Genomic DNA, 27,086 nt, shown 5'->3' on the forward strand with positions numbered 1-27,086 from the left:
AGTTGGCAGCCGGTTTCAAGTGGAGTGCCCCAAGGGTCGGTCCTGGGGCCGGTTTTGTCCAATGTCTTCATTAATGATCTGGAGGATGGCGTGGACTGCACTCTCAGCAAGTTTGCAGATGACACTTAACTTGGAGGAGTGGTAGATATGCTGGAGGGTAGGGATAGGATACAGAGGGACCTAGACAAAGTAGAGGACTGGGCCAAAAGAAACCTGATGAGGTTCAACAAAGACAAGTGCAGAGTCCTGCACTAAGGACGGAAGAATCCCATTCACTGTTACAGACTAGGGACCGAATGGCTAGGAAGCAGTTCTGCAGAAAAGGACCTAGGGGTTACAGTGGACGAGAAACTGGATATGAGTCAACAGTGTGCCCTTGTTGCCAAGAAAGTGAACGACATTTTGTGCTGTATAAGTAGGGGCATTGCCAGCAGATCGAGGGATGTGATCATTCCCCTTTATTCAACATTGGTGAGGCCTCATCTGGAGTACTGTGTCCAGTTTTGGGCCCCCTACTACAAGAAGGATGTGGAAAAATTGGAAAGAGTCCAGCGGAGGGCAACAAAAATTATTAGGGGGCTGGAGCACATGATTATGAGGAGAGGCTGAGGGAACTGGGATTGTTTAGTCTGCAGAAGAGAAGAATGAGGGGGGATTTGATAGCTGCTTTCAACTACCTGTTCGAAAGAGGATGGATCTAGATTGTTCTCAGTGGTAGCAGATGACAGAACAAGGAGTAATGGTCTCAAGTTGCAGTGGGGGAGGTTTAGTTTGGCTATTAGGAAAAACTTTTTCACTCAGAGAGTGGTGAAACACTGGAATGGGTTACCTAGGGAGGTGGTGGAATCTTCTTCCTTAGAGGTTTTTAAGGTTTTTAAGGTCAAGCCCTGGCTGGGATGATTTAGTTGGGAATTGGTCCTGCTTTGAGCAGGGGGTTGGACTAGATGACCTCCTGAGGTCCCTTCCAACCCTGATATTCTATGATTCTATGTCCATGAAACAGCTCTGACTCATCTAACACATTACTGATTCACCCTTAGAAGACCACATAATTCCTGTGTGAATTTCACAGAGGCCTCATCTTCGCTAGGAAAAAAAGGTGTGTTCTTAACTAATTAACTCACTCAAGGTAAAATCTTAGGGAAGACAATGCAGCTTGTAGTTTGCAGATGAATTAGCAGGTCAAGGTACAGGTTGTGAGGGAACCTACTCTTTACCTCTATCTGTTAACATATGTAATCTACAAATTGCCTTCTCTTCACTAGGATTTTATCTTGAGTGAGTTAACTCAAATTAAAAACTCACCTTTTTAGCCTAGTGAAGAGGAGGCCTTAGGGACTAGCTAATCTCCATGTTTTATAGTTTGGGGGCACTGTGCTGCGCATCAGGAAAGTTTTCTATCTGCTGGGAAGGGGCACTGCACTGGATTCATGCTTGCACCCCAGGAGAATCCTCCTTTCTCCCCAGAGCTGCCCTTCCAGTGTACCATTCTCCTTTCCTACTAGTTATCGATGACATCTCTAGGCTGGGCACCAACAGTGGCCATATATGCGCATCATGACAGACAAGGCAGGGAACAATTGATGCAGAGCTTCAATTGACCCTGTGTAGGAAGACAGGGCTAGCAGCAGGCGAGAAGTGAAGCTCTATTTCAGATTTTCTTGGGATGTTGGAGTAAGCCATTGTTTTCGTTGCAAGGAAAGAGGGAACAAGACATGGGAAGGAAGGCAGATCTTGTGAGAGAGCAGAGGGAATCAAGACAAACATACTTTTCCTCAGGCAGAATGCTGAGAACAAGTTGCACAATCTGCCTGTGGAACTCATTACCATGGAATGTTGAGGAGGCCAAATGTATAACTGGGTTAAAAAAAGAATTAGATAACTTCATGAAGGACAGGTCCATCAATGTCTAATAGCCAAGATAGTCAGGGATGCAACCTCATGCTCTTGGTGTTCCTAAACCTCCAACTGCCAGACACTGGGACTGAACAACAAGGGATGGATCATTTGAAATTGCTGTTCTGTTCATTCCCTTTGAAGCATCTGGCACTGGCCATTGTCAAAGACAGGATACTGGGATAGATGGACCCTTGGTCTGATTCAGTATGGCCGGTCTTATGGTCAAGTAAACTTTTCTTCAGGCTACTGAAGGCTTTAGAGTCCTTTAATAAGATTGGTAGACAGCATAGTAACACCTCCTCAGACTTCAGCTAGAGAAGTCTGGCAGCTGTTGAGGGAGGATACAGCCCATGAAAGTGTTTCTTGTTAAAAAGCGTATAAACCACAAGTATTTATGTGATGAAATCTGTTCATTGTATAAAGTATTGTTGCATAAAACTACTGTAGGTACTGATTTTATTTTTTCACTGCAAGGGTAGTGAGGACCGGAGCACTAGGTGTAGCTAATTCCCCCCTCTGAACTCACTTTTACAGGTCTGTGACAGCGAGGAGGCATGGCCTCCTTCAGAGACTGAAAGGGACAGCCTCACAGTCTACAGCATATTTATGGTCCTGATCCTACAAACACTTATTGCCCATCACAAGTACTTACTTCCAGGAGCAGTAGTCCTGGCAGCAATCTCTGCACTCAGTAGTATTTACTGGATTGTTCCCTATTTGCATAACAGCAAAACTTGAAAAACTCATGGCAGAGAGTATCAGAGGGGTAGCCGTGTTAGTCTGGATCTGTAAAATGGATCTGGATCTGAAGGTGCCACAGGACTCTTTGCTGCTTTCATGGCAGAGAGAAAGTTGGAGGGGATGAGTAGGCTGATTGGGGCCACATCACCTGGAGCAGCTGGCTTCTCTTCCTGAGACAAATAAGTAAGCTGAATAGTGGTCAGGGGTTTGCTGCTCTTACAAAAGAAGAAAGCAGTGGCCCAGCTGGACAGCTGCAGCCAGAAAGACCAAGAAAGCAAAGACATTGTCACCCGGGAGGAGTCCTGGGGCATGGCTCTATCCCAGAGCAGGGACAGAGAGTGTAGGCACACACACTTGGCCAAGGGGCGCTCATGAGAGGTGAGTGCGCCCTGTTACAATAGGACAGACAGAAAACTGCTTGGGGATAAAGAGGGAGGGACATAATGTGTAGGAGAGACAGTAGAGAACAGAAGACAGCATAGTGGGGATTAAAAGGGTATGATGGGTGGAGAATGCATAAAAAGCTACACGATCAGTAATAGGAAATAAAAAGCAGAGTGAAACAACATAATAAAAGATCAGGAGACAGAAATAAACTTTTTACAAGTATAATAGAAAGTTAATTAACAATGCTACAGTTATGAAGACTCCACAGCTGTTTTGTTCCTTTAAATTGCAGGGATGTGGGACTTCAGGGGCTCAGTTACAGATGTTTTCAAATGGGCTAGTAGATGTCAAGGAAATTTTTCAATCCCTGGATGAGAACACTATATTAAACTACTTCAATTCCTACAGGTTCCTCAGCTGAATTGGGACAGGACCTCCTTCCCTTCTAGATGCTATAGGCCTTCCCACCTAAAGGTAAGTGCGAAGTCCTTGGTCCATGCTCCATCCCAGCTGCTGTAGTACCTACAAAGCTTTTCCTTACTAAACCAATGGGAATGAGAAGTTATACCTGCTCAAACCCACTGACAAATGTAATGTTCATATAACACTTTTTACATGAAAAGGCACACAGAAATTTTAAATGTAGGCTTTGACAACAAAGATGTTCTGAATTGACATGGGTTTTGTTCCCTCCTCCTTTGGGATTTCATACTAAAAATACTAGCTGTGAAAATTTCCTTTTGCTTGAAAACTGACATCCTATGTCAGTATTTCTAATTCCTCAAATATTTATTTTTAGGAATCAGAGGGGTAGCCGTGTTAGTCTGGTTCTGTAGAAGCAGCAAAGAATCCCATGGCACCTTATAGACTAACAGATGTTTTACAGCATGAGCTTTCGTGGGTGAATACCCACTTCTTCGGATGCAAAAAGTGGGTATTCACCCACGAAAGCTCACGCTGCAAAACATCTGTTAGTCTATAAGGTGCCACAGGATTCTTTGCTGCTATTTTTAGGAAATAAGACAAGAAAATATTTTTGAAAAATTTGGATGTTTCTAAGAAGTTATTTAAAATCTTTTGAGCTAGAAAAGTGTAAACTGAATTTCCTTCAAATTTTCAGGAAAAAGCCCTTTCCCTTCCAAGAGTCCATCTTAAAATTTTGAAAACATAAGGTTGATTTTTTTAAAGGTATAAAGGGGCTTTGTAATTACATTCTTGTTACATTAACTGTTCCCTAGTGCCTTTGCAATTGTCACAGAAAGATGATAACAGTTTATACGCAATGCAATACATCATCCCAGCATCACTGCAACTGTCAGTGAAAATCCGATGCAACATCGTACCACGGCTGATGCCAAGTCCAGCAAACAATTTCAACTAAGTATATATACACCACTGACAAGTTTGCATGACTTGTATTAGTGAGTTCAATAAAATGCTAATCATTTTAAAGTTGAAGCTGCCATCAATGAATGCTATCTACTAGATATTGGTGTACTTAACACCCAATGTTATTTATTGTCAAGGCCCTGTAAGATTCATTAGACCTAAATTATGCAGCAGGGACTTGGATTTGTGTGGAAATAGGCACCAACCACCCCAAACTCTCTCCTCCTCTTCAGCTCTCTCATTTTCCATATCAATTGTCTCCTGAAGGTCTCAGTTCATTGGAAAAGATGCCTGCTTAGCAGAGCATTAGAGACCAGCTTCCTTTTACAAGTCCTTTTCACTCGTTCACTATTACTTTAAAGCAGTGTCGGACTTGGCGACACCGCTTGTGAAAGCCCCAGCCCTGCCTGGCTGGTTGGTTTACTGCATCGCCGCCCCCAGCGCAGCAGGTGCTGCTCCTGCAGCAGCAAAACAACAACACAAACCCGCAGCCGTTCCTTTCCCACAACAAGCACACAAGTGGCATCCCAAGTCTGGGCTTTAATTTTTAAATTTTCCTTCTTTTTCTGAAAAAATTTTTTTACATGTTTTCTTAAAAAAAAAGTGGGAGTGAAGGAGAGGGGAAGAGAGGGGGGGAGGCAGCTTAAGGGCAGCAGGACTACAGTGGCAGCTGGGGGGGGTGGGGGGGAACTGGAATCCAGTTTGGCAGCTGGAAGAGAGTCCAAGTTCCATGACAGTGATCCAGCCCATGCAGCATGCAGCCAGCTGCAGCATGAGTAGATTTTTTTAGTTTAAAAAGTGAAAAGGAAAAAAAAAAGCAAAGAGTAGGAGTAGTCTCTTAAAAATGCTTAATTAAAATTGAAATTAAATTCTCTCTGCAAAATTCAATTCAAAATTCAATTCATAAAGGAACTTCTGAGAGATTATAGATAAAAAAGGTTAAAGAGTACAAAGAGTACAACAGTACACAGAGAGCCCACACCAGTAAGAAGTACAGAACCTCAGAGAAGAAGCGAATTATGAATTAATTATTATTTATTTAAATACAAATTATTTTTTTATTCCATCACATACAAATAGATATAAATACAAAAAAATATAAAGGAAAAAAAAAATAAAGTGAAAAAGTGAATTAAAGATCAGTAAAAGAGAAATGATTTTTAAATGATTTATATTATTAATATCAGATTATTCCTCAGATTATTGAGTTAATATTAATTCAGTAATAGAATTTAATACAACTTATACACATACAATACTTTATACTTACAAACTAACATTAACAGCATAGCACTAACAAAATAAAGTCAACAAAATGCACTATACAAATAGTGCTTTTTCTTTGTATGTCAAGAGATGTTCTATTACTATATACTGTATATATATATCAATATATCAAGCCTACTGCAGACAAGCTCTGCTCTGAACAGAGAGAAGCTTGCAGAATCTATTCTTTGTGTCTTTTTAGCTTCATTTTGTAATTTGTTCTTATTTCTTTTTTAAAAACAAAACAGAGTTTACTTTTCTCCATAACTGAACTTTTATGCAGTGATGGACCATACAAACATACTACCTTCTCTTTTAAAAACTCAATTTTTGACATTTTGATTGTGGGAAATATTCAAATTACCATTTTTGCACAATCCAAGACTATGAGATACAACTTTAAAGGAAATGTGGAAAATATCTTGACAGTTTTCTTCCATCTCTACCTGGTTATGTGGGGATCAGCAAATCCGCAAAGGAAAGCTGTATAAAGAAATGCTTCTAATAGACAAAGTGAAATGTAGCACTTTAATTCAGTAGATGTAGACATTTAGTACAACATCTGATATTCAAGATTTCAGGGACTTTTGAGGGGCAAATGGGGTTAAATGTTGGCCCCATTTTTTGTCTGAGGGATTTTGACATCCTTGGTTTGCTCCTTCTCTCTCTTCCCTCTGCTACTGCTCCACAAACAACAGCTAATTACTTGGATTATGACATCAGAGATGATTAGATGATACAATTTAAGGACAGGAGTTCACAGACGAATAGACAGTTTAAGACTGTTCAAGATCACCAGACCACTAGTTGGAATTAAAAACAAAAAAACCCTTGGGACTTTATTGCATATGTATAGCTTACTGTATTTTCAATGACCCCCACACACCCAGAGGAGATGGGAGATCTGTTTTCTTTCAGTCAAATTTCATCAAAAAAAAATGATGGGATGGCACAACAAAAAAAAACAACTTGCACTGTAAAGTTAATTCATAGCAAGTGTAGAGAAGAAAGGTTAAATAAGAAAGTTAATCATCTTATACAACCTGAAGTCAGACTTGGCATAATTTTAACTTTCCCCAGTTTAAACTAGGAAGTCTAATAAATTTATTAAAATATTTTCGAGTACATGATAAACAGCAAAAATTCAATGTAGTCAGTGGTAAACAAATCTAACCTCAACTAAAATCTTGTTATTTTCTGGCAACTGGCATGAAACATACTATCAAAAATATAGTTTAAAGATTAATTAAAATTTTCTGACCATTTCAGCATCCTTGCACTAGCCTAGATGTTAGTTTAACTAACTGTCTCATGTACAAATCAGAAACATGACAAAGCAGTAAATTACACTATGGAGTGTGTTATGTTGTAAATCTACATATGTATTGGTACAGCTGTTCTGTAAATGCTTCTGATGAAAATTTTTCTGTAACTCTTGCTCTTCCAGCTGCTCCCATTGTATTCTTTAAGGCAGGGTCTCTCACAAATTTTTCCATGGCCTCAGAAAATTGTGTTGGAAGAGGATCACACAAAAATCCTGTAACACTATTTATAACAGATTCCAAAGGACCACCTGAATTAACTGCTATAACTGGGCATCTCATATACATAGCCTCCAAAGGAACTATGCCAAAGTGTTCATTGCTTGGCGTATAAAGCACACACAAGGAGTTACTGAAAAGAGAGATTTTTTGTTCATCTGAAAAAGACCTCACAAAAGTGACTTGCTCGCTAATATTAAGCTTGATCGCAATAGTCTTCAGCTCTTCATAATGTTCCACATTTTCCAAAACTCTTTCATCATAACCACCAGCTAAAACTAGATGAACTTCATTCCACTCTTGAGCATCGAGCCTTCCACGAAGATCATGTAATGCTTCCAGAGCTAATGCTAGGTTTTTTTTCCTTTCAAATCTATTGATTGAAAGAAACAAATATTTTTTTCCTTGGGGAATTACACTAGCTATATCTGCAGGAACAATTGTTTCAAAGGTACTGACATTCAACGAAGGGTATAAGACATCTGGTTTAATGTGATTTAAAGATTTAAATGTATTCTTGAAGACATTTGCTGTAAAGTTGCTGTTGACAACAATGCAATCTGCCATGCCAGTAGTATACTCTTCCAACCAGTCAAGTGGAGCTCTGTAGATGCGTTTAAGAAAAGATTCTCTCTTGGTCAGAAGCTGATCAGGAAAGTGACAGTAAAACAAAACCTTCTTAGGAGTTCTGGCCAGTCTGAGAATTGGGATACAAGCAGACACCTAGATAAACCAAGAGGTGGGGGGTAAGAATAAGAAAAAGTATTGTTTATTTAATCCCAGTTTCTACAATAAGCTACATCTATGGATTCAAAACCAAAATTTTAAGTGTGAGAAAAATGTGGGTGTCTGGTCAATTTTAATGAATTTGTGCTTACTATCACTTATGGGCTTCTGCAAGGGGGACTTCAGATGATGGTGACAAACAGTCACTCATGCATCCCCTGCTCTAGGGAGAGGTGACCCAAGGGCAGGCTCCTTGCAATCTCTCCTTTGCACTTTGACCAGCAAAACACTTGGTTGTGCGACTTTCAGCCCCACCTACGCTACCACTAGGCAGAGGCCAGGGCACTGTGCCGACACGCCCCGCACGTGGGTGCGAACCTGGGCTGAGGCCCACGCCCAGCCACGGGAGGCACATCAGCAGCGCCCTCCTAGCTCAGGGTCCACGTTAACCCCGTCCCCTGACGCCGGGGTCGCCGGCAGGTGTGTGAAGGGCCGGGGCCGGCCAGGGGCTGCATCAAGCTGCTCCTTCCCTCCCTGCCGGACCTGCAGCAGGGCCTCCCCACGGAGCGCGGCCCCGGCTCGGAGTAGCGGGGGGGCGGCGGGGGAGAGGTTCTGGCAGGGCCCTGCAGCGCGGAGGCCGCCCAGTCCTGAGCTGTGACCGCGGCACAGGCTCGCGAGGACCCCAGGTAACGGGCGCCGCCCCTCCCCACCGCGGCCGTTACTGGCGCGCGGCGCCGCCAGCTCCTCGCGCCTGGCCCAGCTCGTGCTGCGGGCCCCGCCCCCGCACCTGGTCGCACACGAACACGTCCATCTCCTCCCCGCTCAGCAGCAGCACGTAGAGCGCCACGTAGGCCATGCGCAGCGCGGCGCAGAGCGCGTGGCCCCGCCCGAGGAGGCTGCGGGGCAGCCAATCCCCCACGCTCCGCACCGCCAGGCCGCGCGTCTCCGAGAAGCAGCGCGCGGGGTCGTAGTGCGCGGTCCAGATCTGCACGCGGCAGCCGCGCGCCCGCAGCGCCAGCGCCGCATCCACCACCAGCCGCTCGGCGCCGCCCAGGCCCAGGTCCGGGTGCAGGAACAGCACGGACGGGCCCGAGCCCGGCCCCCCTGCCATGCTGGCGCCGGCACCCTCCGGCTCGCAGCCGCCGGGGAGGGGTGGAGCCCGTTTCTTCTGGGACCTGGGCTTGTCCACGTGTCAGTGCGGAGAGCGCATGCGCAGCTCCGCCCTCTCGCTTTGCTACCAGCTAGGGACACATCAGCTTAGTCTCCCATAGGTGTCCTGGCGCTGCCTGGTGTCTCGGCCCGTGCGTCCCGTGGCGTCTCCGTTTCAGGCGGGGCTCGGGCACAGCAAGGGGCCAGGACTCTGGCGGCTGGAGCCCTGAGCTCGGTTAGCTGCTCCGGAAACTGTCTCCCGAGAGGCGGCTGGAGTCAGGCAGTGTCCTAGCCACCCGCGGGGCCTTGGCAGGCCCAGGAGACGAGCGGTGCTAGGGGCGGGGCAGCTGAGCCTGGGATAGTTCTGCGGCAGCCGCACCGAATTTTGGAGACGGCAGAATTCTGACACCGGCGCGCGCGTTTCCTTGAACCCAGAGTCGCTACCATGGTGAGAGCGCGAGACCCTGCCCCCCCCACCCCCCCAACCGCCGTGGCTCGCGCTGGTCCCGTCTCACGCGCTGTCTGTTTCTCTCCGCAGCCCGGCCCGAACCCCAGCGGCACCAATGTCGGCGCCTCCGGCCGCTCCCCCAGCAAAGCGGTGGCGCCTCGAGCTGCGGGATCCACCGTGCGGCAAAGGTACCTGCTTCCCCCCCCAGCCGCTTCGGGAGCCGGGCGGGGGCGGGCACCGCGCTCGGGGCTCGGTGAAGCCTGGCTCCGCCGCCCGGCCTCGGCCCGATGGAGACACATAGCGCCGCCTCGGGGCTGACACCTGAGCTGGGGGAACCTCGATGGGCATCGCTGCCCCCGGTGCCAGGCTGGGAGCTGGGGGCGGGTGTCAGCCAACTTCTTACCGTGCCCCCACCCCAGCGCTGAGCACGGTCACTTCGGGCCAAAGTCTGAGACCAGCACCAGAAACAGGTTGTGTGGGGTGGGGTTTTTTTTAGTGAGTTCTTGGAAAGGTTGGGGTTGGAGTGTTCATAGAAGATCAGGGTTGGAAGGGACCCCAGGAGGTATCTAGTCCAGCCCCCTGCCCAAAGCAGGACCAATCCCCAGTCAGATTTTTGCCTCAGACCCCTAAATGGCCCCCTTAAGGATTGAATTTACAACTCTGGGTTTACCAGGCCAATGCTCAAACCACTGAGCTATCCAGCTGATCGCTAATGCAAGTCAAGCTCTGATTCTTGAGTCTTTCTCTCGAAGGAAAAACGCTAGCTGTGGGACTAGGAGCGCAGGCCGCACTACATCAGCAGGCACTGGTGGCATGTGGAGATTCTACACAGAAGACTCCCCTGGACTCAAAGTGTAAGTCCAAAAAGCAGCAAGATGGTGACAGTGTTATTTTAAGTTTGTTTACAGTAATCCAGGATCCATGAGTCATTTGTTCTGGTCTGCACATTTTGCATGAAAATGTGGAAAAACCACAGTTGCTTAGATAAATCAGAAAGAATGCCTTGAGGAGACCTGGTTATAAAAATACCAAAAATCAATTTTGTAGGTAGATGTTTAAGTTTAACACAGTACAGTCAAGATGACTATTTGAATTGTTTTTCTCTAAGGTCCCAGACATGCACGTGCTTTTCTTGTATACCATGAACAGTCCCACAGAAATCAAGAGGGGTTACTCACAGTAGTAAAGCACATGCATAAGTGGTTGCAGGCTTGGGACTTCATTATCTACAGTTTTTCTGGGGTTTTTTTTATGCTAATAAAACCATATTGCAGAAATACCAAAAAAATTACATGTCAATACATACTGTTTGCAGTTATACACGCAGTCAGAAGCAACTCACTGCTAATGTTAACTTCATTAACCACAGGTAATGAGTTAAACATAATGAATTGAACATTTTAAGACACACTGGTGTTACAAGGCTAACCTTTTCAGCCTTAGCTCATGCCTATGTCAGAGGTTTGTTTTAGTGCTTCAACCCTGGCTTTCCTTGGTTTTCAGTTGTAGGGATAAAGAAACCCAGGTGCTCTCAACCAGTCCCGTTGCCCATTACACCATCTCTTCAGCATGCACTTAGCTACCTTAAGTTGGTAATCAGAGAGGCAGGTGCTGCAGCTGGCTGTAAAAGAGAGCTTCCTGAGCAAGCAGCAAAGGCAATCTAAAATAGAGAGGCCATTCTGTTAGAGCTATTAAAATACCATCCCATTCACAAACCATCTTCTCCTATACACTTAGACCTATAGATTTCTCACTTCTGCAGGTGCTCCTGACACTCTTCAAGATATCCTCATCCCTTCCAAAAAAGTGATAGATCCCACTACCAAGGGGCTCTTTCCTTCCACCCTCATCCAGGCTTGGGGGATGAGCAAATACAGTCAAGAAATAGAGAGAAACAGCCTGTTTCCTTGTCACATAGAAACAGAAGGCAGGGATGGCATGTTATTTACCAGAGCTGATTTTTTACCAGGTAAAATCATGGTTTTTGATACCCAGGGAGAAACTAGTTAGTCCCAGTTTAAAACTTTTAAAAACTGTTTCATTAATGCATGCCACAGTACACTTTGTTTTAGTTACATATTCAAGTTGTGGTTACATGAGGCAATAGATTTAGAGATTTAATTTAGAATTGTTCAAATAAAAAGTAAAACTGCAGAGGGAGTAATATATAATAATACTGAACATTGGAATGTTGTACAGCTTGGTTCAGTATTTTCTCAAGGAAGTTACACATCAGCTCATTTCAGTTTTCATTATGTAACCAAAAGTCAAACATTTGATTAGATGAAAATGATGATAATGCAGAGTTTCGGGTTTGAAGCATTAAGCAATCAGAAGCATGCATAGTTGCAGACAACTGGTTGAAGTCCACTTGGGCATACTGCATTCTGTAGCAGGAGATCAATTTTAGTTGTGGCTAGACCAAGCCTATTCTCCAGTTTTGAATAGATGTATTCAATGTTTGAAAAGATTCGTTCTGTGCTTGCTGGATGTTGAAATTGCACCACCAGTTCTATTAAGTCAGATGGAATATCAGCATTCTTCAGATTTTTCCCCATCATATTACAGGGGAAACTTTTTCCTTGATAGCAGATGAAAATATTGATTTTTTTTTTAATACAGAGCTGCTTCTACTTTAAATGCAAGTATAGAGGGTTTTTGCTGAGTAATCACTGCCTTGCAATTTCTTCTTAAGCTGACAATTCCTTTCTTGCAGATTTTGGATGAAGGTTGGCCAATGTTTACATGAATACTTGCCTCATGAAATCTGTGTACTTTTGCTTTATATGGTGCAAGATCTTCATTTATCATTAAGTTCAACCATACTTAGCATGCAAAAGCAATTGTTGATGTGTCCCTTTGAAGTGTGTCAGGTGCTACAACAGCTGGTTTCAATTGACCAAGTTCTTTGCTTTTCGGAAAACTCTTAGATTATCAGATAGATTGATAATCAATCTTCAAGTTCTTGCAATCCTGAGATAATGTGGCCGATTTTTAATATAGGTTTCCATGCATATTATTTGACTGTTCCATCATATGTCACCACGGATTTGGGGTTTTACGGATCCTTGGTATTCTTTTAACCAGGCTCCATGCTGATGGTTATTACGAAAATACTTTTGTAAATCCACAACGTTTCATCAAAGCGCTTGGTATAAGGTCTTTGGCTAAATCTACTTGGACATGTGATGCACATTAATATGTAAACAGATGTTAGAGGGCTTATTCCTTCACCCGCTCACTTCCCTGATCCTTTTTGCATGAACAGAAAGCAACAATACCCGAAGTCCGAAGGTGCAAACAATTCGATGTTTATTGGGGTGAACTTCCAGCAAGCGTGATTCTAGTTTCCTTCCTCAGTGTCCCCCTTCCCAGCTCTGACATCAGAGTCTTGCCTGTGTCCCTGTTCCCCTTCCCCCCCCCTTAGCAAAACATGATTCCAATTCCCCACCCCCATTCCCTGTTCCTGTTCCCATTCCCCCCCCTTTACTTTCTGATTGACTGCAGATTATATAGTAAAACTTGAGTTCTGCTTAGCTATACCTTAACCAATCATTTTACTGAAATTTAACTAACCAATCCTAACATATTGCAACATTATTTAACCAATTATATCCCACCACCTTAATTGGTTTACACCCAACAAAATTAATTATACATCTGACAGAAACAATCACAGAACTAGACAGAGATTATACAGACAAACAATAGGGAAGTGGAGACTACAGTGATAGAACAATTCAGAAATGAGGATTTCACATCCCAGCTATTGATAAGTGAGTTCTTGCCAGACAGGATGCTGTCAGACTAAGTTTTTTTTAAATCTTTTAAGCTCCTCCCTTTCTCTGGAGGTGATAGATCCGCTCACCTTTCTAACACTCCTAGATTGCCTTATTTCAATGTGACTAGTTTGGAATGTGAGGAAGTGAAGTGACCATACACTTCCCAGCTTATGGCTGCCTCTGCTGCTTAGCTAAAGGCCTCAGACTGTCACAGTAAGAGAAGGCCCTTACACCGGCAGGCAGTGATTTTGATTCTCTTTTATACCTCTATAACTAGTAAATGATAATACACCTAAATTCTTAAAGTATAGGCCTTTGCAGACAGGCCTGAATATCTATATTCTAACACCAAACTGTCATCATCTTGTTCCATATCACTTCCTATACTTTGCATCTTTTTCTCATCTTGCATTAGTGTAACTGTTTTTCCATGTAATTTGTTATTACTTCCACCCTCATGCCATCAGTGTCTAATAGTTCACCTGCTACCTGCTTTTTTGATTGGGTGCTTTGTAGCCTGACCGTAGGCAGCTGATCATTTTTTGAAAAGTTTGATGGTCAATAACTAGAGCCCTACCAAATTAATGGTCCAATTTGGTCAATTTCATGGTGATTAGATTTTAAAATATGTGAAATTTCAGATTTAAATAGCTGAAATCATGGAATTCATGGTGGTGTAATTGGAAAAGGAGTTGTGGAAGGGTCGCAAGATTATTGCGGGTGGGTTGCAGTTCTGCTATCCTTATGTCTGTGCTCCTGCTGGTGGCCCCTTCAGAGCTGGGCAGCTGGAGAACAGCAGTGACTGGCTGGGAGCCCAGCTCTGAAGACGAAGCTGCCACCAGCAGCAGCACAGAAGTAAGGATGGCATGGTATGGTATTGCCATCCTTATGGCTGTACTGTTGCTGGCGGCAGCTCTGCCTTCAAACCTGGGCTCCTGGCCAACAGCCGCCGATCTCCAGCTGTCCAGCTCTGAAGGCAGCGTAGAAGTAAGAGTGGCAATACTGTAACCCCTCTCCCCCCCCCCCCCCAATAATCTTGTAAACCTCCACAACCGCAACTCCCTTTTGGGTCAGGACCCCTAATTTGTGAAATGCTGGTCTCCCCCTGTGAAATCTGTATAGTATAGGGTAAAAGCACACAAGACCAGATTTCATGGGAGGAGATCAGATTTCAGGTTCGTGACATGTTTTTCTTGGCTGTGAATTTGGTAGGGCCCTATCAATAACAGAAAAGGGACTATTACAGCCATGAAAATTTTTTGTAATTGTCAAGTCTATCTTATGTTTCAGTTCTGGAAACACATGCATTTGTGGTTGAAAAACAATGATCATTCCTCGTTGTAGTCTTTGGCTGACTTGAATCTGGCTTTCTTTTGATGAATTTGGCAGTGCAGTTTTAACAGGGCCTTCATACTGAGAGTCTGATTCTAATACTCGCATACAGTTAGCCGGAGTCAGTGGTTCTGGTGTCTTTTTCTTTCCACTGCATGTTGCAAAATGTTTCCTCATATGATCTGTCTTCCCACTCACTTTTTCTTTCAATTTCTGCATCAAAGACTCTCTTTGCCATCTTCATGAACTTTCTCAAAATAACCATGAATTGGGTCAGGTGATCTTCCACCTTTGCTCATGTTGAAATATTTTGACTTGAGTCTCTGTACTCAGAGCTCAGTTACAGCAGTTGCACGTGAGCCAGATAGAGACAGAGTACTGGCCTGGACAGTTAGTTTGGCAGTTTACCTCAAACAAACTGAAACTTCTGAATCTAGGAATTCCCCTTCTTTGCTAAACAAATATCTCATCTTGATTTCTAAACAAAGGGGAAATTCCCAGATTAAGAAGTTTTTGTTTCAAACAATAGCATACATCTTTTGATTGAGGCTCTTTTTGTTTTGTTTTCCTTAATTTTAAATTAAACAGACGACATTACTGCAAAACTATTATCAAATTGCTAAATATTTTTCAGTAATATTTATTAGTATATTCTAATATTTTTTCCTCCGTTTCCTGGTTTAAGCTGGTATTTACCAGCACTCTGTCCTAAACTAGTTTTTCCCCAGGAAATTGCCAACCTTGATACAAGGGACTGTGTGTTCCAACCTCATCAAAATGACCAAACCCCTTATCCAGAAGGAAAAATTCTTCTTTTCTCTATGCATGTTTCCAACCATGGGATTGGAGGAAGTGCAATGGAAAATGTAATGATTTGTCAATACTGAGTAGTTTGTTTTGGGGTTTTTTTGTAATCAGTTCTGTAAAATCTGTAGACTATAGCAGCAGGCTTTTTGGTCTCTTTGTAGCCAGTAATGTTCCTGTGTGCTACAATCCTGGCATAATGAAGTCTAATCTATGTAGCAGATGTTTACTAATTTTTCTGAAGTAGACTTTTTCTTTACTGAAGTTTAGTACTTAACAGTGATAATAATTAGTAAGGTACCAAGCTCTTCCATGAAGACTAATGCACTTGAGAGTCGTTGGTTTTGCATATATTTATGAAAAGACAGAGCTTATAAATGGGCTCTTATATAAGCTCTGTCACATGCAAATTCATAAAGAGGGAACCCATAACAAAATTATCTGCTTTAAGGAAGTCCTTTTCCCTGCCACTATATGCTAATGTACTTGCACCAAAGTAAGATTAAAAAAATAAAATGCCAGTATTAAAAAACTTGCATCTTCACACCAAGATGTCAATATGGCAAAGTTCTTTCCCACCAGAGGATGTTAATAATCTTAACTCAAATTTATCTGCATGTTTCACATACATTTACACACAATCCTTTATAAATGACCATGGGTCTCTGTTACATTTTTTTTCTTTGTTATGGTGTTTGTCATAATTCAGTCTAGTCAGTTGTTGAGAGGTTTGGTTTTTTATGTACTCATTTACCCATAGGAGCAGCTGGCTTTGATCAGTTTTGTAAATCTTCCTGATTGTGAATTTACACTGAGGCAAAACAAGTGGGCTGTTAAAAAAAACAAACTAGTATTTCATGTGGTATTGGCCCTGAGAATATAAGAACAAAACTGTTTTGCAATATTTCCCACTGTTTAAAAAACTTGAGACTAAGCTAGGCTTCTGGACAAGTCTAAAATGAAATAAAGTTCTGTTGCAACAAGACAATTAGAGATCAGCTTTAGAGAAAATAGTCTGTCATCATACATGTAGAAGAGCCAATCTGTCCTAACTGGAATATGGTAGATAAATTATAATTGTTCACAGAATAGATAACCTCATGTACCTTTGGAGAGGATGAGAAATAAGAATGGTCTGAAGATGATTTGTATTTTAATAAGGGTGAGAATGATTTACTGATTCAAGTGGCAAGTCAAATATATTCCTCTTAGTTGGTTTTGTTTTTTAATGATTGTGGAAGATCCTAGAGCTTCATTCATTTTATGTATTCATAATTATACTTTTGGGGTCTGGAAGTAGATGTGAAGATGGGGTGGGGGGGGGAATGATGGATTAGCTAAGATTTGCCTATGGAATTGCACTCTAAAATATATTGCATATTTACACTGTTTGATTGCTAAATACATCTATATCTTAGAATCATAGAATATCTGGGTTGGAAGGACCTCAGGAGATCATCTAGTCCAAACCCCTGCTCAAAGCAGGACCAATCCCCAATTAAATCATCCAACCAATTTTTGTCCCATATCCCTAAATGGTCCCCTCAAGGGTTGAACTCACAACCCTGGATTTAGCAGGCCAATGCTCAAACCACTGAGCTATCTTGTTATATAAAATTCAGGATTCTGCACAAAAAGCCAAATTGGGCTATGCATAGTAGATAGCACTTATAATTTAAAACAGTTTGTGAGATGAGGATGTTCAGAAGCCTGCATGAAGGAGATCAGTTGCTTCAGTTTCATTTTTACATTGTGTTCAAGTAAGATCTGCTTGATCATAAAAACTCTATGGCATGAATCATACTTTTAGAAATCTGTCATGGTGCTTCCTGTAATAAAGGGAAATCAAGTACAGTGTTTGAGTAGGGCTGTTGATTTAATCACAGTTAACTCACACGATTAACTCAAAAAAATTAACTGCGATTAAAAAAAATTGCTATTAATTGCACTGTTAAAATAATAGAATACCAATTGAAATGTACTAAATATTTTTGGATTTTTTTCTACATTTTCAAATATTGATTTCTATTACAACACGGAATACAAAGTGTACAGTGCTCACTATTTTTTATTACAAATATTTGCACTGTAAAAATGATAAACAAGAGTCTTTCAGTTCACCTCATACAAGTATTGTAGTGCAGTCTCTATCGTGAAAGTGTAACTTACAAATGTAGATTTATTTTTTTGTTCCATAACTGCACTCAAAAACAAAACCAAAGTAAACCTTTAGCGTCTACAAGTCCACTCAGTCCTCCTTCTTTTTCAGCCAATCCCTAAGACAAACAAGTTTGTTTACATTTACGGGAAGGTACTGCTGCCTGCTTATTTATAATGTCACCTGAAAGTGAGAACAGGTGTTTGCATGGCACTTCTGTGGCTAGCATTACAAGGAATTGACATGCCAGATGTAAAAATGTTGTTAAAACTAATTAAAAAAAAAATATATAATACATGGTTTGGGAAAATGTTTGTACATCTGGGTATAGTGCTTAAATTATCCACAAATAAAGTTTATTTTTAAAAGTCACATGATACATAGCGTACATAATATCCAATAACCCAAATTTAGGTGAGTAGATTTAACAATACAGTTTAGATATCAGAATCTGAATAGTCGGGTACATCATTCATGAAAAGTTGTACAGAATTTGGTTGTGGAAAGCAAAATATATCAATGAGTGGAGATTGTCCCTCAGTAATTGCGAATTAGGTGAATTGAAATATACTATGTTTTTTTACAGTGCAAATACTTAATATAAAGTAAGCACTATACACTTTGTATTGTAATTGAAATCGATATTTGAAAATGTAGAAAACATCCAAAAAATTTAAATAAATGGTATTTATTATTTAACAGTGCAATTAATCATGCGATTAAAAAAATTAATCACTTGACAGCCCTAGTTATGAGATGCACAGTAAGAAACTGGTGTTTCTGTGTAATGGAACACACACTAACCTGCTTTGACCTAGTCACTGCATACATCAGCCAGTTTAACACAGTCTAAAATTAAAACTGCATGAGAAGATTTCCAAAAAAATACTTAATTATAATTTCTTAAAAATAGAATTAGCGAGCATGAAAGATTCCAACACGAAGTTCAGATTGGGAGTTTTAGATAAAGATTTTTATAATGGGAAAAAAAATTCCACTTGTGATTTTTTTCAGTGTCACTTGCAGTAAATTTAATCAAATTGAAACTGGTGTAACTATAAAAAGCTTACTTGAAAAATGATTATATCTGTTGCCTTGCTGCATTTTAAATCCTGTTCATTTCTTAAAAACTGGAGAGTTGACTGTAAATTACTTCCCAAGCTAAAATATTCTAATTTTGAACCTAAGTTTGACAAGCTGCTAGGGGACTCTATTGTTTCCTATGCTCTGTGTACAAGTATGCTCAGGTCACTAACTCATTAGCAGACCCACCAGAATGTGAGGCGGAAACCTGAATTGAAAAATGTGGAGATAAAGTTTTCAGTCAGAGTATTAAGACCCTGTTTTCAACAAGTGACTAGCAGTGAGTGACTAAATACTCCCTGTAACTGTTATAGTACAAATGGAAGCATCCATTTAATACTGAGGTATTAATAATTAAATCTTAGATTTCCAACTTAATGTGGCAGATACCAATTCTGAGAAAATGGTTCTTATTTCTGTTAATCTGAAGGGGTTAACTTGTACTACTAAACGCTGCATTCCAGTAATGTTTGTAGTAAAACTTTTTCAATAGATGACAAAATAATCCCATCACTAATTTGGTCGGGGGTGTGGGGTGGAAACAGGAAGGAGCTTTGGTATTAAGTCTGTATATTTGAGTAATTTGGCTGGTTCTACCTAACCTTCAGAACAACGTGTTTTTATGTATTGCTGAGATTAACTGACTTTTCTTCTTTATTTCTAGTGGTCCTGTTCCAGTTTTGGTTATGAGTCTCCTCTTTATTGCTTCTGTATTTATGTTGCATATCTGGGGCAAGTACACTCGCTCATAGACTCAACTGCATCCATGTCTGCCAATTTAAAACATACATCTTGGACCAAAAGTATGGAGGATTTTGTTTGCTCATGGAGAGAGAATATTTGGAAAGCTTCCTGTTGGCTATTGAGGAGTCTCTTGTCACTTATTTGGCATTGGTGTTGAATGAACTGTTAAATTTTTCTGTTTGTACTGGTTTTGAAGCATTTCTGTTACAGGTCATTGTGTATTTGCCTGTAGACTTACAAATTACAGGTCTCGCAATAAAATTTGTATATGTAAATCGAAGCAATGTATGCTCTATTCCTCTTCCCTCCCCTCCCCCCCCCCCCCCAACATGGCACTGTCATGAAGTATTATAAAGAGCTCTCTAAATGGTTTTGAGTAAACAGTGGTATAATAGCTCAAAATGGAATTTTACATACTGTACAATACAGGTAGAATATAAAATCTTGCATCAGAGAATTGTTTTGGACAAAATTTGTGAGACATGAAAATATTTTCATAACACGTGTTAATGCACTTGGTCATTAAAACATACTATGGTAAGTGCTGGTAGATTGCTCCACCTCTTTGATATGGCATTCCACAGCACAGATCATGTAATCAGCCAACTTTGGATCACTGAATAGCTTTTTCCCATTCTGTCTCCCACACCACCTTCCCCAATGCACATATCTGTGCTACAATTAGGACTACTCATATTGCATACTGTAAACTCTTGAGTGACGACTGGTTCACTTATGTTTCCCTCAATATTGGGTAGAATAATTTTTAGCCCACTTGCTCTTTTTTTCCCACTTTCCTAGCCAAGTGCACTTAAAACTATTGTGCAAGAGAGCCTAAATACATACATTGTGGCATCTTGGATATGTAGCCCTGAGTAAAAGTGCTGTCTTTGAGTAGTAAGCTACAGCAGCATAGACTCACAGATTTTAAGGTCAGAAGGGACCATAATGATCATCTAGTCCAGGGGTAGGCAACCTATGGCACGCATGCTGAAGGCAGCACACAAGCTGATTTTTGGTGGCACTCACACTGCCTGGGTCCTGGCCACCAGTCTGGGGGGCTCTGCATTTTAATTTAATTTTAAATGAAGTTTCTTAAACATTTTAAAAAACTTGTTTACTTTACATAAAATAGTTTAGTTATATATTATAGACTTATAGAAAGACCTAAAAATGTATTACTGGCACGCAAAACCTTACAGTGAATAAATGAAGACTCGGCACACCACTTGTGAAAGGTTGCAGACCCTAATCTAGTCTGACCTTCTGCACATTGCAGGCCACAACCTCACCCACCCATCCTTTTCTCTCTTTAGAAACTTTTGGTATCGAGGCTGATAACTATTTGAAAGTCATACTACCACAGAGAGAGAGAGAGGGCAAATATCTCCTTTTTGTCTGACAACTTAATTACACATGAATTTCTCTTAATTAGGATTGGAGTCCTATGGTATTGTACAAACTTGTCCTATGGTGCTGTACAAAAACAGTTAGTCCCTGTGCTGGGGAGTGCACACTTGTAGCCATTTATTTTATTTAAAGTGAATTTAGTAATGTGGTATTACACCACCATGGGTTTGGCTCTGGTGGCTACAGTTTCAAGCTCAACAGAATGAAAGTCACCTTTGCTACCTGCTTTAGATTTAGAACCTCCACAAACACATGAAGACCAAGGATGTAGTGACCACACATACATTTCCAAGTACAAGGTCTAGTCTGTTTTACAAGTTTTATTAAAGTTAGTTATTACCCAAGCATATAGAAATCCTCTAGAGACCTATGCACAAGTTACAAATGTAGTTACTCACATCCTTAATGACATTCAGAGGGTCTGATGAATACCTTGCCAATTGATCAACACTAGAGGGATGGTTCCTGCTGGAGTTTTTCCTTAGGGAACTCATTTTACCCAATCTGGGAGCCCTCTTGTGATACTGACTACACATATACTCCGTGCATGTGCATGAAGGAGTCCACCCTGTTTCCTTATTTGCAGTGTCCCCCAAGAATATTGGGGTACTGCATTTTTCATAGGCTGTTTATAGTTCTGTTTAGTCTCATTAGTATTTATGCACATAGTGCACCCTGTGGTTAGGGCACATGTTAGAAAAATGTGACTACTGGGTATCTTACAATAAAAAAATAATCTTGTGGTTCATTTTTCACTATCACCCATTGGCACATCTATTCCTGTCATTTTGTGGCATAGAGTCACTCTTTGGTCACTTACATCAAGCATTCCCACTTGATTCCTGAGAATTTACTTTCCTGAAATACAACATCCTTGTACTAATGCATTTGGTGAACCAATTCCATGTTCATTTGCTCCAACATTAGATCTCTGTCCCCAAACTTCTATTTGTTCTTGCCTCTTTTGGAACATGTGCTAATTGGTTCATTTTATCAGTCCTTTATTGTGTAATATTATGATTAACTAATGTCATATATAATCATTGTATGCTAAATAGATTTAAGTTGTAGGAGTATAATTAGGGCCCTACTAAATTCATGGTCCATTTTTGTCAATTTCACAGTCATAGGATTTTAAAAATCATGTTTCAGATTTTAATAGCTGAAATCATGAAATTTCAGGAGTGGTAATTTTAGGGATCCTGACCCAAAAAAGGAGTTGGGGTGGGAGGTTGCAAGGTTACTGTAGGGGGCATTGTGGTACTGCTGTCCTTACTTCCGCACTGCTGCTGCTGGTGGCGCTGCCTTCAGAGCTAGACAGCTGGAGAACAGTGGTTGCAGTGGAGGCAGAGCCACCACCAGCAGCAGTGCAAAAGTAAGGATGGCATGGCATGGTACTGCCACCCTTACTTCTGTGCTGCTGCCTGCAGAACTGGGCTGTCAGTCAGCAGCTGCCACTGTCTGGCTGCCCAGCTCTGAAGGCAGTAGTGCAGAAGTAAGGGTGGCAAGGTATGGTATTGCCATCCTTACTGCTGTACTGATGCTGGCGGGCCACTGCCTTCAGAGCGGGGCGCTTGACCAACAGCTGCTCTCTTGCCGTCCAGCTTGGAAAGCAGCGCAGAAATAAGGGTGGCAATACTGTAATGCCCCTAAAATAACCTTATGACCCCCCCTGCAATTCCTTTTTGGGTCAGGACCCCCAATTTGAGAAATGCTGGTCTCCCCTGTGAAATCTGTATAGTATAGGGGGGAAAAAACAAAACACAAAAGACCAGTTTCACAGGGGGAGACCCGATTTCAGTCTGTGACGCATTTTTCATGGCTGTGAATTTCGTAGGGCTCTAAGTATAAGATTGATCAGAGTTTAGAAAGGATAAGTATGTATTAGATATCTAAAGAAGGATGGAAATGCAAAGCCCAAAGGCTAAGGTCTGTAAGATATCAGCTTAGCCATACTGGGGCACCGTCCCTTAATGTTTTATTGCCTACATTTCAGTAGGCTTTTAGAGACCTCTATTAAGGGATGCTATATTTTTTCAGTTTTATACAAATTATTTTCTCTGCTACCTTTCAGTTTGGAAAGATCAGTTCTCCAAGTAAAAAGACTACCAGTTCAGCAAAGGTGGCTTACTCCCTTATGTCAGATTCCCTTTAGAGCATCAGACAGCTTGGGATGTGGGGACTGGAGTTCTATATATGGAGGAAGAACTTAGGTAAATGAATGTGAGCAGTATCAACATTAATTTACCTGTAGAGGGCCTGGGTGGTTTCAGGGGAGAAGATAAGCCACTGCAGATAGCAGCTGTTCTACCTTGCTCCTCTGCTACCTGCCACTATCTTACCATGCAACCCAAACCCCTGCTGTTCACATGGTGTGGTTTCATGGAACAGAGTAATGGCAGGAGCACAATAATGCCATGGAGGGAATGCTCTTGTTTAGGGCTCTACTATGTTTTCATCACCTCCATCAAAATAGGGGTAGGAAAGGATAGGACTTGTGCCCTGTGTGCCAATCTCCATTTCTCATTAAAGTCTCCTAAGATTGTTGGTAAAGAGTCTAATTCAAAATCACAGAGGATATGAAATACAGTAACTCATCCTTTATTTTCCAGTTTCTGGTAACTAAATTATGAGGAACATTCAGCATTTTCTAAAATATTTGGGAGTGTGTATTTTTAGACAGCCCCTGCTCCCTGTCCCCTGACTGCCCCTACCCACAGCCCTCCCACCCCACCCCACCCCCGGGACTCCCACTCCCTATGCAACTGCCCTCTGCTCCTCATCCCCTCCTGGGAATGCCCACCCCTAACTGCCCCCTGGGATCCCACCCACTTATCCAACACTCCCTGCTCCCTGTCCTCTAACTGCCCTCCTGACCCCATCCACATCCCCGCCCCCTGAGACTCCCACTCCCAACCGTCCCTGTTCCCCATCCCCTGACCGCCCTCCCCCACTGAGCCTCTGCCCTCCTGACTGCCCCCTCTGCTCCCTGCCCCCTTACCAGCAGCAGGAGCTTGCAGCTATGGCACCTGGCCACTCTCTATACTGCCCAGCAGGAGGGGCTGGGGACTAGACTCCCCGGCCAGGAGCTCAGGGGCCGGGCAGGATGGTCCCTTGGGCTGTAGTTTGCCCACGTCTGGTCTAGAGTCAGTATCTGTCAACTTGCTTTATCCTTGGAAAGGACAGACCATGCACTCCTAGGGTTTGAAAAACATCATGTTGCTTGCAAGGCAATGTCTATATATATTAATTTTTTTCAGCTAATTTCTCAGAACCTCCTACTTGGTTTAGATGCTTGGAGTCATAGACTATAGTGTATTTACATTAGAGATGGAAGGTAAAGGGGAGACATTACAATTTTCAGTTTTTAAATGATGCACCTGTAGGACCATAGGAATATTATCTTTTTCTTCATTAAAGGTGCTGTGTACTTCAGGAAGGTTGTCATTTCTGACTCACATCATGGTGAAGATGTGAGAACTTCCTGGAGTGACTATAGTAATCCATTGTTGACCAATTGGAAGATAAGATAAAAGGCATTTGGTAAATAAGGAATTAAATAATTGCATCTAAATTTTAGATTCCTAATACACATTTTAAAAATGTATTTAGCGATAAAAACCTGCGAATGGGTTGGTTATTCCTCCCACCCAAAAGTTTAAAGAGGAAGACCATAAAACACATCTCACCTCAGAAAAAAAAAAAAAAAAGTGTGGCGCCTGGAACCAGGGCCATCTTTAGCCATTTTGTTGCCCTACGCAGTCCCGCTATGGGGTGGGGATGGCCCCAGGCCTCCACAGGGGGACAGGAGCAGGCTTGGGGGGGTACAGGGGAACTGCCCCCCAGCATGAGCCAACGGAGCGGGTTGGAGCTGGGTCACTCCACTTCCCGCCGCCCGGTGATTGCAGGGCAGGCCTGACCCCGCACTCATGGGGTGGCGGGAAGTGGAGTGACCCGGCCCCAGCCTGCTCCGCTCTGCTCCCCTGGCTCCCAGGCTTTTGGAGTAGGGGGAACCACGCCCCAGCACTCACTGGCGGCGCGGCTGGGAGCTGGCAGAGTGGAGCGGCCTGGGGACAGGTCGCTTCACTTCCCGCTGCCTAGTGAGTGCAGGGCAGTCCTCAGGGGAAGGGGTGGAGCAGGGGCTGGTTGGATAGGGGGTTGGAGTCCCGGGAGGGTTGTCAGGGGGCTGGGGTGTGGATAGGGGTCGGGGCAGTCAGAGGACAGGGAGCAGGGGGTTGGATAGGGGCCAGGGGTCCCAGGAAGGAGCAGTCAAGGGACAAGGAGCGGGGAGGGTTGGATGGGTTGGAGGTTCTGAGGGGGGCAGTCAGGGTGTGGGAAGTGGGAGAGGGAGGATAGGGGGCAGGAGCCAGGCTGTTTGGGGAGGCACAGCCTTCCCTACCCGGCCCTCCATACAGTTGTGCAACCCTGATGTGGCCCTCGGGCCAAAAAGTTTGCCCACCTCTGCTCTAGAAGCTTTAACTTGCATATAATTTTAGGAACATTGTGACATAGGGCCATCAAGTTCTGCCCTTAAGAGTATTAGATTTGTTTTATAAATTAGGTCTTAATGTAACTGGAAGATGTACAATACAGAGTAACCTAAGAAAATTTATTTTAATGGACTGATTTTTTTTTTGGCCTTCTGGGATGCGCTACTTTTGTGGCAGTAAGAATACACAACAGTGTGCAGTAGGGGGAGTGAAGAATGATTTGTTTGAAGCGGTCTGATGCTATAAGGGGAATCTGAGATTGGGAGCTATAGAACTGGATGGTTAGTGGTTAGTTTGTATTCCATTTCTTCTGATTTAAGAAAATCCATGATCAACAATTTCTTAACTAATCTGTGTATCTAATTTACTCTATTTTATTGTACAGGATCCAGCAGTAGTGATTCAAACTTAGGGACCCTGTTTGAGAATCTTGCTTAAACACAGTTTCAACATGGTTCTAGCATCAGGGGATCAACCTATTTTAGAAAAAAAATATAGAAACTACCATATATTGTATCCTAGGTAAGTCAACCAGATCAGGAACCAAAAGTAGCAAAGTATTAGCAAAAAGATTTAATAAACATGCAGCATATTTGTAAAGGAGTATGAAAACTTTTTTAAAAGCTCTAAACTGCAGAGAATTTTGTGATGAGGCACAATTATGTGACCATCATTTCAATAGTTTTTAGTTCAGTTGAATTATTTTACTGAGCTATCCATTCTCATAAGAGCAGCCCCCAGATGCTGCGTCACAACCACCTGGCCAGAACTTTTTCAAGTGAGATGCACTTAAACATGATAAAAATCAGCGAACACTTCCAGAAACTGAAATATCAGCGTGTTGATCCTGCATCACTGATAAATAAACTGCCTTGGATAATCTTTCAACAAACATGTTGAAAGGGCTACATAGAAGACAGTTGCTCAAGTACATGAATTCATTAGCTAAAGAAATCTGTTTCATACTGAGACAGTCCTTTGTTTGGAAACAGCAGGACTTTTTTTTCCCTTTTATCACATCAGACTGGGAGTTTACCCTCCAACAAGAAACTGTCAGCTCTTTTCATTGTCTCTTGTACCTTCCACTGTATTGTAACATCTTTGAGCCTATCAGACAGTAACACAGCATATTGTATGAATTGCTCAAGACCCTTCACAGTATGTTCCTTCAGTATTATGATGTCTTTACCAAATATACGATCTCTTCTTTAGGAACAAAAATGTGGGCAGCTGGAACTGTGACATGACTTGCCCTCATCAGAATAAACCATGACATGTTCAGTACACATAAGAAAGTAAATTTAACAGCCTGTATTTTTCCATTAGTGATGTTGGTTAGAGATTAGCTGGTACTTTGCTCAGCAGATGCACTGAGGGCTACATAATTACATAGATAGACTGAAAGATTCAGGGATAGGTTGATAGATAGCTTTGTCATATTTTTTCTGGAAAAAAATCATACAGCTCTTGTTTCCTCTGAGGTGAAGTTGCTTAAATATTGCTATACTTATTATATTGATATATACATACTTACCACTTTGGTAACAGAAAGAGAAACGGTGCCATTTTAAACTGTTTTTCAGTGTTTATTCATATGGTAAACTCATTTATTAAAGTGGCCATTTTCCTTTTCCTCAAAGCAAAATTATATTACAATGTTAAAGGAAACAAGCAATCTATTTCATATGTGTGCATCATCATAAGTTTGTCCATTTTGGTATAAATCTGGTTAAAATC

The 27,086-nt window shown here is 42.1% G+C and overlaps 2 protein-coding genes across 2 annotated transcripts; one reads left to right on the forward strand and one right to left on the reverse strand.

Moving 5' to 3' along the window:
• Nucleotides 1–6,639: 6,639 nt before the first annotated feature.
• On the reverse strand, nucleotides 6,640–9,195 carry ALG2 (ALG2 alpha-1,3/1,6-mannosyltransferase). The gene is made up of 2 exons (XM_039526896.1): nucleotides 8,737–9,195; nucleotides 6,640–7,946 (listed from the first exon to the last, which is right to left on the reverse strand). The coding sequence occupies exons 1-2, from the start codon at nucleotides 9,058–9,060 to the stop codon at nucleotides 7,044–7,046; spliced, it is 1,227 nt and encodes a 408-aa protein (XP_039382830.1). The 5' UTR covers nucleotides 9,061–9,195; the 3' UTR covers nucleotides 6,640–7,043.
• A 175-nt stretch (nucleotides 9,196–9,370) lies between these two features.
• On the forward strand, nucleotides 9,371–19,729 carry SEC61B (SEC61 translocon subunit beta). The gene is made up of 4 exons (XM_039526897.1): nucleotides 9,371–9,546; nucleotides 9,637–9,734; nucleotides 10,299–10,400; nucleotides 19,370–19,729. Exons 1-4 carry the CDS (start codon nucleotides 9,544–9,546, stop codon nucleotides 19,455–19,457), a joined length of 291 nt encoding a protein of 96 aa, XP_039382831.1. The 5' UTR covers nucleotides 9,371–9,543; the 3' UTR covers nucleotides 19,458–19,729.
• Nucleotides 19,730–27,086: the final 7,357 nt, after the last annotated feature.

The sequence above is a fragment of the Mauremys reevesii genome, linkage group 2 (genome assembly GCF_016161935.1).
Source record: "Mauremys reevesii isolate NIE-2019 linkage group 2, ASM1616193v1, whole genome shotgun sequence".
Lineage (NCBI taxonomy): Eukaryota > Metazoa > Chordata > Testudines > Geoemydidae > Mauremys > Mauremys reevesii.